The 11,945-nt window shown below is 34.5% G+C and overlaps 1 protein-coding gene across 1 annotated transcript in view; it reads left to right on the plus strand.

Moving 5' to 3' along the window:
• DCDC2 (doublecortin domain containing 2) overlaps positions 1-10,293 on the plus strand; it is a 43,694-nt gene extending 33,401 nt beyond the window's left edge. Inside the window, exons 8-11 of the mRNA XM_029284576.1 lie at positions 105-255; positions 6,848-6,948; positions 9,033-9,329; positions 10,189-10,293. Coding sequence (XP_029140409.1) covers positions 105-255; positions 6,848-6,948; positions 9,033-9,329; positions 10,189-10,293 — 654 coding nt within the window. The remainder of the gene's footprint in view (positions 1-104; positions 256-6,847; positions 6,949-9,032; positions 9,330-10,188) is intronic.
• The last annotated feature ends 1,652 nt before the right edge of the window (positions 10,294-11,945 follow it).

An 11,945-nucleotide genomic window follows, 5' to 3' on the forward strand; every position in this document is an offset into this window, starting at 1 on the left:
GTTTATATTAAGGACCTTTATACGCATACATTTGAAGTTTATATTTAATAACACTTTTTCAGGTTTCCGCAAATAAATTATCTGTTTTCCCTCTATCATATTAGTCAAAATCTACCGACACAGGGGATACATTGTCTTCTCCTCAACCTCCAAAGAGAAAGGAAAAGATTGGACACAATCAAGAGTCTAAAAAACCTACAAAATCAAAAGAAGATGCAAAAATTATAACCAAATCTTACATTTTTCCTGTTAATGGTAAGTACATAAAATTAGGGTACCATTTATTTTGTATTTGATAGATTTGTTTTATATATGGTCTTTATTTTGTTCAGTGAAGGCTTCTTTTTTCTCACTTCAAGAAAAACTCAGTAAAATGAATAGGGTTGAGAGAGAGTAACTGGCCCCAAATCACCCAACTAGTTTCTACACCTAAGGGAGGATTAAAACTCACAGTCACCTTGGTTTTATTCCTGCACCTTGTTGCCAGGCACATTACAAATATAATTAAATAAGTAAGTATGTAATAATGAACATTAAAAGCAGCTGTCACAAAAATCCCAATTTGCTATTTCTGAATTTGTATGCTTTATTTATTCAAACCCATTCAGTTAATGGGATAAGAAATGTAAATAAAGAAGACTCATCGATATTAGCAAGACTGCTACTTATTAGTGGTGAGTCATGCTACTCAATTACATTACTACAGTGGAAAGAGTTTTGACCATTTTATTAATCAATCATAATATAGTCGATTATACTGGATTATATAAATGAAGTAAGAAAACAGAGTTCATATACCAACATTTAATGACAGGGGTTTGCATCATTTAAGTTCTATTTTCCCCATAATGTGAATGTACAAGTGCACAACTTGGTGATGAGAACTTTGTGATACGTGGCTTAAAGTAAACAACTAAGGTCAATAACAAACTAAAAAGACTGGATTGATAATATGATTTTTCAGAACTATTGTAGGTATTCTACATGTAGACTTCAGAATCAAACACAAGGAACTTCCATTCTTTCCTACAATCAGGGAAATGAGGAAAAAATAAAAGGTAAGCAAGGGAGCGTTATAGTCCGGGGCATTCTGGTTTTAAATCGGGTCTTCTAAATCATGGCCCCAAAACCATCTCTGAGATTTGTAGAACAAAGCAACACGCAAGATTACAGTGTGTTTTTATCTGCTCCTTCAGAATATGTGGTATGCTGTCTCATTTTTTAGAGAGTACAGCCTGAGAGACCTTGTTCTAACAAAAGCTCAGAGCTCTGTATGGGGTAGACGGTGGGGAACCCATTTTCTTTTCTTATTGAAAAATAGATATGGAGCCAAACATTGCTAACTCATTATTTCTTATAGAGGCAAAGCCAAGGCACATGGCACATGGCTGCAGAACACATTATAAACCACAAATCAAGTTTTGTTCAATTCCTCATGGATGGGTGAGTATTACTTTATTACATTTATTATTACATGACCTAGGTTTATATCCCTGGGAAGGGTGGGGAAATTTGATTGTGAGAGATGAAATAAAAAAAAAATACTCAGATAAGTATACCTTTTCAGTCACTTGTTCAATAATCACACATTTACAGTTCTGTTATAACTACTATGCATTATGTAGCACTATTTCTCTTGTCTTTCCACAGACAACAGCAGCCACCCAACACTCCCAGCAGCTTAAGTATTTCCCACAAGAACTTCCACAGATTGCAAAAAAAGAAAAAAAAAGAAAAAAAGGATTAGCAGCTGTTCCTTTCTGAAGTTGCTATCTTTGTCCTGAGACTCTTGGGCCTTTCACAGATGGAAATGTAACAGGTGCAGTTATAGTCAGAAAAAATATATGATGGAAATATCTGCATCTGTTACTTGGCTATCTTTTCATGGGCCCTCCATGAATGAATGCATTGTACGTCATTAATATTTTTCAATAAAAATTGTGACTCTTTCAGCTATGGCTCTGTTCTTGTACTTGTTAGCAGATATGGGTCCCTCCCACTTGGTGCTCATTTCAGATATTTCTAAATAGATTCTTTAGCATGAGAATTTACCTCCATTTTGATCATCTTACTACTAAGAATGTCACAAGAGAAATGTTTATACATTTTTGTGGGTGTTTCAATGATGCTGTTATAAAATTACGCTTAGTGTATTAAGTTCGGCCTGTTGGCAGAAAGCTAGACTCTAGATTTCATAAATTAATAGATTAATAAAAGTATTACATTGACAAAGTTTTCTTTCTATCTGGTTCTGGCTGTTTGTGGTAAAGTGTGGTTATAATCCTACCCACCCTCATAGAGCTTTTCATGAAGGGGTATTAAATTTGCTTTGTGCTATGTATGCATGCTAGATTCTGTGATGTCATTACTTTTTTCTTTCCACTAGTACATTTAGCACTTGTCAAGCAAGGGTAAAGTGGCGTCATTGCAAACAAGATCATGATTGAAGAAGTGGGACAGGTAGTCCTTGTTGAAGGACCACTTGTTCAGCAATGTTTGAAGTTATTGAACAATGGATCCTTGTAGTTACAGCTGTTGCAGCATCTCCACAATCACATGATTGCAGTTTGGGTGCTTAGCAACGAGCTTGCAGCATTTCATAATAACATGATCACCGTTTGTGATATTTGCTGCCAGCTTTCAACAAGCAAAGTCAATGGGGAAGCTGGAAAGATGTTGCAAGCAGCAATCACATGACTGCGGGATACTGCAACTGTGAAGGAGTCACCTAATGACAGCACCGGGGAGTGTTGCAACTGCTGTCCGATGGCACAGTCATAGGACATCATGCTTTATGACAGTGTTGCTCAGTGATAGAGTTGCCTATCCCAAATACTATCGTTAAGCAAGGACTAAATAGCAAGTGACGTAAGTTCTAATAGTATTCCCATATTTTCCTGTTATTACTATTAGCACTGGGATGTGTTATAGCTTCATTTTCATCTCACATACGTTTTGTTAAATAAGTGTCATCTTCTTTTGCAAGAAGTTTTGTACCCCAAGATAACTTGGCTTGAGCTGTTTTTTGTATAGAAAACTGTCCCATTTTCGTGATAAATGTATAATTCTCATAGGATATTTTTTTAAAAAAATATTTAGAGCAATGACAATTTCTCTACCTCTCTTTGTGTCTTTTTGTTCTATCGTAGAGAATAGGATAGAATCTTTTCTCTATTCCTTTTAAATATCTATTAGAGCTAATGAAAAATATGTTCTTTTAAAAAAAAAATAAGATAGCATGTGGTAAATTACACTGATTTTTTCTTTTGAAGTTACATTAATTCTCCTGCTTACTTACTGAACTTAAAGCTTTTATTTACATAAAATATTCAGGGGAAACAAGCTATTATTACCAAGATTATTTTCTCCCTAATGCTGAACTTCAAATTTGAAATTCATTAAATGGTTGTAAGTACTATTTATCATTTGTGTGCAATACGTTTTTTATTGTTAGCTCTGCTTAAGAAAAAAGCTTATGCAAGGAACATTAATTTTCTGGATGTAATTAAAGTATATTGATTTCTTATTAATTCTTTGAAACTCTAATTAATGTGTTATTTAATATTTCCTTTTATCACAATATGTCAGTTTCTTTCACACTGAATGCAGGAACTGAGTGTCAGAAAAGAAGAAATATTTTTCAGTAGATAGAGGAATTCACGGTGTTTTCAGAAATTATCGGACTTCTGGGGAAGAAATGGTAGACTGATTATTGTGGTGGATTGAAGAGCCTGCTAGTAGACTGGCTGTTCAATAATTCCTCTCCAGACAAGGAGAAGGCTTGAGATTACCTATAAGTGATCCAAACAGTTGCTCCTCAACCACCTCTCGGGGGGTTGAGAGCTCTGGAAGATGTGGGAATAACCATCATGTTCAAACCGCAGTTGGCATCTCTGAAAGGACACTACGTTTGCATATTTCCTTTTCTAAACATTTTTCATAAATTGGTTGTTGACTTCTTTTCAACTGTTAGGAACCCAAATGTCATGGGTTTGCCTTCTATGTAGAACGGGTAGTTAGCCTTGGCTCTTTTATGACTCGTGGACTTCAACTCCCAGAATTCCTGAGCCAGCTTAGCTGGCTCAGGAATTCTGGGAGTTGAAGTCCACGAGTCATAAAAGAGCCAAGGTTGACTACCCCTGGTGTAGAACTATTTGGGCTCTGCAAGCAGAAACAGTTACCTCTAAAGAATGAAATTATTGGGAATGATTAGTGTAGACCAGTATTTCTCAGCTGTGGCAACTTGAAAACATGTGGACTGTATGGCTAGTTGGGGAATTCTCGGAGCCTAAGTCTACTTATCTTCAAATTGCCAAGGTTGAGAAACATTGCTGCAGACAGATACTTCATTTTCAAATGTCTTTCTCAGCAGACTCAATGCCTATTAATACCTCAGATTTATTAATATTATAAAAAGTAGCGGCAATTATAACTTTGTGTGTGTGATGTGTAATGATTTGGTTCATTGGTCTTCATACTTAAAATTTAATATCCATCAATGTCATTCATAAGATAGATGAACATAGCATACAGATTTAAAACTTTAGTTTCAATCTTCCATAGCCAGGCAGGGAATTTTGGGAATGATAGTATCCATTAAAGCGTACTTTGCATTGGAAGCATCTTATATGAGCTGTATGAATTGCTGATAGATGGCATGTATTGCTTAATTGCTTTATAATTTAGTTTATGTTTAGCTATACTTATTTTCATCGAAGTTTTTCAACCTTGCAATACTGTGACCCCTTAAAATGACAGAATGAATTTGTGCAACACCAACCTATGAATAAAAGTAATTATTTAATTGGGGGTAAGAATTGATTAACAAATATACTTTTAATAATTAGATTTTAATCTATACATTCAGCTAAACAGTGATTGGTCTTTAAAAATTATAAAAATAAAACTGCCACTAGAAATAAATGAAAAATGTTACAGGAGAAAAATGATATTAAATGTGGCGGCTTGAAAAAAACTGCTAGACAGTAACTTGCTTTTTGCACTCTTTTCTCCCAGTGCAGCCACAGTAAGATGCCAGTTGTAGTCTGTTTTCTTTGTTTTCCAGCCTCGTGCTGTCTGCTTCTAACATTCTCTATCCATTCTTGCAATTTCCTTCTTGTTGTAATCTCACTTCTGCTTTGTTCCCCTTTGTTGTAATTTCCTCTGTAGAATGAGCTTCAGTTCAGAGCTTTACACAGAAACTTTGTGCCCTCCATGTGTTATTCCTTTGAAAAATGGTATATGTTAAAAAACATAAATGGTATTTAAGTTCCATACAGGTTCTTGAAGCTGATAGGTCATTTTGCATTCAACTTGCTATTGAATGCAAAGCCACATGCAAGTTCATGCTCAGAAAGAACATGTGAAAAAAAGCTCTTTCGGGTGATCACCCATCTATTATCTTGATGCACAGTTTGAGAAATAATGGTTTAAAAGTATACCTTGGTGCAAAGTAAAAATTATCAAACATATGATACAATAAAATAAAGCAAATAAATAAGCAGGGATATCATAGCATGCCACTTAAATAAAACGCATCAGCAACACCAAAAAAATGTCTTCAGCTCGATAGTGCAGAGGCCTAACTGAATTTTTCACCCAGTAGCCAAATATTTCCCTAAAGAGAGCTGTGCAGTCACTTTGTGCTAGAATCTGTACAAGTAGTCCTCAACTTACAACCATAATTGGGACTGGATTTGTTACAATCCCATTGTAAGTCATTATGGTCATAAGTTGAGGCACCATGTGACTGGAAGCAATATTCCGGCTTTTTTTTGGCGGTCATTAAACATAACAGTTGTTAATTGAACCCATTTGAATGACCATTTTTTTTTGCCAGAAACTGACCAAAACCGTGAACCACAGTCATGTGACTGCAGAACAGTGACTGGTCATAAAGCTGACCCCCCTGATTTGCAGTTGTGTGACTGTATGGGGGCTGGTGCAACCATTTATGACAGTTGGAGTACTTTAACGGTTGTACAGCACCCCTTCTGTGGTTGTTGTAACTTTGAATGATCATAAGTAGAGAACTATTTATACACAACTACTGAAAAAAGCCTTTCCTGTGTCCGTGTTCAGTTTCAAAAGCAAGGGGTGGATTTTATCAGCTTTTAAGGAGCTCAAAATATATTTATCTTTGCTTCTACTTTCTTAATGTATATTAGATCAGTTATTTTTTTCTTCTCACTCAAGCTTATCAATATTAAAATATTTTTCTAGCTTTTCTATTTTTCAGAGAACATGTGGTATTGATAATTTAATTAATAAATTACATAATGAAATACCATTTTTATTTCTAGTAAATCCAAACATTGTTTTCAAGTATAGTTCAACAGTAGATTTGCTGGCAATTATTGTATTCGGATGGTTATAGTGGGGTACCAGTTGTTCCTTCATTTAGTCATTCTGAAAGGACATCTTTTCACTAGGATGACCTTACAGTAAGTGCTTCTTTGAGTTCCTCTAAATGAATGCTTGTGTCATCAGTCATGTTATTCTATCCACTTTGCCTTCCTGAGGCTTTATTGACTGAATAAATAAATCAGGCCTAAGGAAAACCTCAAGGGTCATTTTTAATATGTATAAGTGACACAGATACGGAGTTTCTCCACAGGTAAGTCTTTACATCGATAAAACTGTTAATACTTATCTGTGTGTTATTTTCATGAATGCTATATACTGTATATGTTTGGAAAAACAATTTTGAAGAAGAAACAGCTTCAAGTAACCTTTTTATTAGTAATGATGTTTAGTAATAATGCAAAAAAGATAACCAATGAGATATCATTTAGATGCTGTGTCACACACAGTGTCACAAAATTGGCTCTGCTTCTTTCCACTCCAGATGATGGTGTTTACAAAGCTGGAAAAAAGCGATCTGAAATGCGAGGGGCAGCAGAAGTCCAGGAAGATGAAGACACTCAAACTGAGGTCCCAGTTGACCAGGTAATCTCAAAAGTTTGGATAAACGCCAGCGGTTTAAATGTTTGCACTTTCACATTGATATTGCATGCTTTGGATGTGTACTAATGTGACGTTCTAGGAAGTTCTGGGACAAAGATAGTGAAACTAGTCTTATTTAATGCAGGGAATGCAGAAGAGAAAATATAGCTTTTAAAAGAACCACTTTTTGATGCAGCATTAGAAGAAGAAATCTGATTTTTTTTTCTTTTGGCAGATTTATGTAGCAGAAGAGCAAGCAGAGCTGAGGGACAGAGTTAAGTGCAACATCAGCTTAGAGTTATTACATTCCCACAAGTGATCCATGCCTAGCCCCCCCCTTGAATTCTGTTGACCCTTATCTGGCTCCATCTTAATGGATTTTTCTGATCCTTTACACTTAAATTAATGTTAAGTTGCAGCATAGAAGATTTATTTAAGTTGATGACGTGCTTAACTCTGTCCTCCAGCTCTGCCTGCTCTTCTCCTACAATTTATCAGTCTCCATAGGTAATTTAGCCCTTCTTCTGGGTAGCTTTGGACAGTTTAGATTTGATTACTTGGGGTTTTTTTTTACAGAAAAGGTACAGCAAGTTTGCAGAATTGAAAACTGAGCTTTCCCTCTTAAATCAGTAATAAGGCACTCTACATATCCTTTCAATGTAAGAATGCATTAGCCACTACTGAAAAAGTCAGGATGCAGATACCAATTTATTATAGTATCGGTGGGCAACTGGACATAAGATAGCAATAATGCCCACTATTGTTTTGAAAGATGGTCATATTTGCTAAGGAACAGAGTCATATCATTGGGGTGGGTATGTTACCCAAATCAATCCCCCACTAAACAAGTACATTTTATCTTCTTCTGTTTGTTTATGAGTTTTCCTATATATTTCCTTTTGGCTGAAAATGTAATGTCATCTGCATATCTCAAAACATGTCCCTGCTTCCTGTTTTGATTCAACTGATGTATCTTCCAATTCTGCTATATCTATAATATGTTTGTTATATATTTTAAACAGATATGTCTATTTCAATATCTTCACTATTCTGAACTACTCAGTATTCCCAAATTCATTTTATACTGTACATATTATATTGTTCTTTGTAAAGGTTCTTCAAAAAAATAGGTGTTCTAGCAGATGTATTGTAGTCTATTCTGTATTCTAACATGATCTACACCAGGGGTGTCAAACTTGCAACGTCACGTGACATGTCGCGACGTATTGTGACTTTTTTTCCATTGCCGGCAATGGGGTGGGCGCAGTTTCACCATGACGCATCCGGCCTGCGGGCCGGCAGTTTGACACCCCCTGATCTACACAATCAGAAAACTAGTGTAGCTGATAAAACAAAGATAACATCTTTTTATTTTGTTCTCTTCATTATCCACCTTTGGTCTGAAACTTCACTGTTTGTTTGGTATTTCATTTTGTAAATTTGGTATATTCTTTTTGTAAATTTTTAAGCAAATGTCTGTGACATGAGAAATTAGTGCCGATTCAATAATTTGCTTTTTTTTCTTACAAGTTTAGGTTTTCCAATCTCCAGGCTGCAGAGTCTTGTTTCATATTTGTTGATACATAATTTCTAACACTTTAATTGGCCCTCTGCCACTTTAAACAATTCAGTGGGTGTTTTCTTTTACTTGATAATTGATTTGACCTATTATCTGACATTTCACATTTCACAGTTCTAATGGAATTGATTTATGAATATATTCTTTCTCTGCAAATATTTATATTATTTAACACCCTGTTGGTAAAGGATCTGTAAGGTCCTTCTGACATTTCTTAAGTTTTTTTTTATTCATCTATGATTACTGTTGAGTATTTTTGTGCTAGTTGTAAGTTTTCCTTGATTGCTTTAATCTTCTTTAAAAAAACCCTCTCACTTCCCTTTTCTTTATATTCCACTATTTGTTGACATTTTTGACTGATTTTTTTTCTTGATGTTGGAAGTCCAGATTCAGTTTTGGCAGTTTAATATTATATCCTGCAATGTGTATACTATAATGTTTTTACTTTTTATTTTCATGATTCACTCTGGATTATTTCAATTAAACGTTTTTTTTCTGTATTCATCAGCGACCAGCAGAAACTGTGGATGAGGAAGAAAATGAAGCACCAGAACATAAAGCTTTAAACCAAAGAGAATATGCAACAATGAATGGGGAAAATGGGGAGGCTATTAATGGAAAGGAGGAAGGCAAAGAGAAACAGAATGACCATTATGAAGATGAATTACAAGGGCAGAACCTTGACCAAGCAGGACAAGAGTCTAATGACCACATGCATGGTAACACAAATGAAGAAAATGGTGAGGAAATGGATCCCAGTAGTCATCCAGAAGAAACAAAAGAAGGTATTGATGATCAAATCCAGGTAACATGTCTTTGTCTTTTATGTACCTGTGTGAAAATGCTTCCATTTGTCTGCTATAGCAATAGGTTAGTCTGCAATCAATCTACATTATCCTTGGTATTGCAGTTTTAGGGAAACTGTTCTCACTGTGGATGATTCTACTGGTATTTTCATAAGGGATGCTGAATCCAGTAACAAAAGAATGTTGGATATTATCTGCAAAACACCTCTATGCATTCTGATCAAAGTTTTACACTAGAATTGATAACACTGTCTTTCAAATAATGCACTTAATGCATTTGCTAAACTGAGTGTGTTTGCTTTATGTGAAACCACGGAAACATGCAAAATATTGATATCTGTGAAGCTGCGAAGCCTCACGTACTTTATCTTTCAGAATGTCTGATACCAATCAAAAGCAGATGCTGCTTAGTCACCCATGATGGATTTTTCCAGAATAATCTGTAGGAAGTTATGTTAAATAGGATGAGGGTTTTTTTCCTAACCATATAATTAACTTAATCCTCAGTTGTCCCATTTCCTTTTATTTCTGCAAGATAACTAAGAATGCAAACCTATTCATTTTTACTATTACTTTTACTAGCAAGAAAAATTATTTTTCTGATCATCCATATATATATATATTGTGAATTAGTTGCTTTATCACTAGACACTGTGTTTGTTGTGATCTAATTAAGCTAATCCATACATATAGAGAAGGGTTAGAACTTTGATAAGCAAAAGCAATTGGCATGCTCAGTGATGACTTCCAACTTGCAGAATTCAGAGCTTCTTTATCATTATGAATACAGATACACACTAAATATTACGTTATGACACAAATATGTCAAATTCAAATGTGTTTTTTCCTCTCTTCTAGGTTGATTCCAATTATGAAAAAGTCCCAGCTCCAAGAGTCACCATCACCAGTCCACAAGAAAGTGAGAAAAATGAACAAACCAGTGACTATGCAGCAGTAGCATAGGGATATTTTAGAAGATGTATGTTCTCAGAAAATGAAGAATTTTATGTTTGGAACACAGGGCATCATCTTCTGCATTTGATTAATTTATAATATAATAATATGATGGAACTTTTTACCCATTAAGGCTTGACATGAAAATAGTATTCAGACATACATCGTTAAAGGGATGTTCATTAAAAGGAAGTTTAAATTGTAAATGCTGACATGGGATACAAAATTTAAGGTAATATATTAATGAATAGGGTCATTATGGAAGATGAAATATTGAAACATTAGCCCTAGGTAAGTTCACAAGAAAGAGATTAAAAAAAACAGGTGAATGAGCTAAATCATATTTTTGTGTTTTTTAAAAAGACTTTAAACATTTTTAAGGTGATTTAATCTCTATTTATATAAGCTGCAGTGTATTTAAAGAATTTACATTACTATTAGAGGTATGACTCTTTGTGATAAGGTGAATGTGGGTAGGAAATTTCAGTAGTAAAGACTACATTAGACTTGATCCATAACCTTAACCGACCTCTGCTATATTTAAGGGCTTTTCCTATTAGACTCATTTTATATTTACATGTGGATCTTCTCTCCCCACTGAAAGGAATGGGAAACCATTGCCTATATAAGATATATCATATATTGATTGGAACCCTCATGCCTGGAATGAATTGCTGAATTGACAGAATGTGGTCACAAGACAGAGAATGTTTATTAGGTCAATTAACTATAGAAATCCCACTGCATGCACATTAATTGACATATCCTATATGCAGTTACATTATAGTGAATTTTGATGGTTGGATCCAGACTGTTTTTTTGCAAGTAAACACATTCATAAGTTCATCCAACATTATTTTGTTCTGTGCATGTTATGCTAGTTTAAGTTTAAGATTCCTCCAAGTCAAAAGATTCCTCCAATTGTTCCCACAAGGAACAATTCTGAATAATCACGGCAAGTTGCTATATAAACTTACCATTTATGTCCACTTTTTTAAACCCAGGACACATAACCAATCACAATATTATGGCTTGGTAATTATTTTTTTTAAAAACCCATTATTTTAAAAATTAACTCCAACTTGCAAATCATGTTCCCTTTTGCTTAAAGTTCATTTCATGAAAAACTGATATTTTCAAATACTGAAAAAATATTGATGGTTTGTATATAGCTCCATTTATGCTGGATTCACAGTCTCCAGAAAGAGGGTTAGTATTAAACTGTCATGGGAATTAATGCTCACTAGGGTCATACGTTTGTTTTATGTGAGATTTGTAACCTACTACTTCTAAATTTTGCTAATAGCCCTTGTTGAAGCCATTTTAATTATATAGGTTGCATCTTTATTTTAAGTTGATATGTTTAGCTTGTTTTTTATAAATAGTTGGACCCAGCTTAAAATATCTTGGGTTGCTAATACTTTGTTGTTATTGTTATATATGAATATCTGAATATGCTTTAATATGTAATCCTGAGACTGACCTACAGACAACTAGTCTGAATTTTGCTATCTTGCCTATTCTAATAGCAGTATCCATATTTATGCTACAGTTAGCCATTGACATTAGCTAACTATGCACACAGCATAGTTAGCTAATGTCATTTTAGTCAGAAGGAATGTAACTCAATTCAAAATGTGTCCCTTCCAGTTCAATGAGTG

Source organism: Protobothrops mucrosquamatus, unplaced genomic scaffold, assembly GCF_001527695.2.
Source record: "Protobothrops mucrosquamatus isolate PMUCROS unplaced genomic scaffold, P.Mucros_1.0 scaffold733, whole genome shotgun sequence".
Taxonomy (NCBI): Eukaryota; Metazoa; Chordata; class Lepidosauria; order Squamata; family Viperidae; genus Protobothrops; species Protobothrops mucrosquamatus.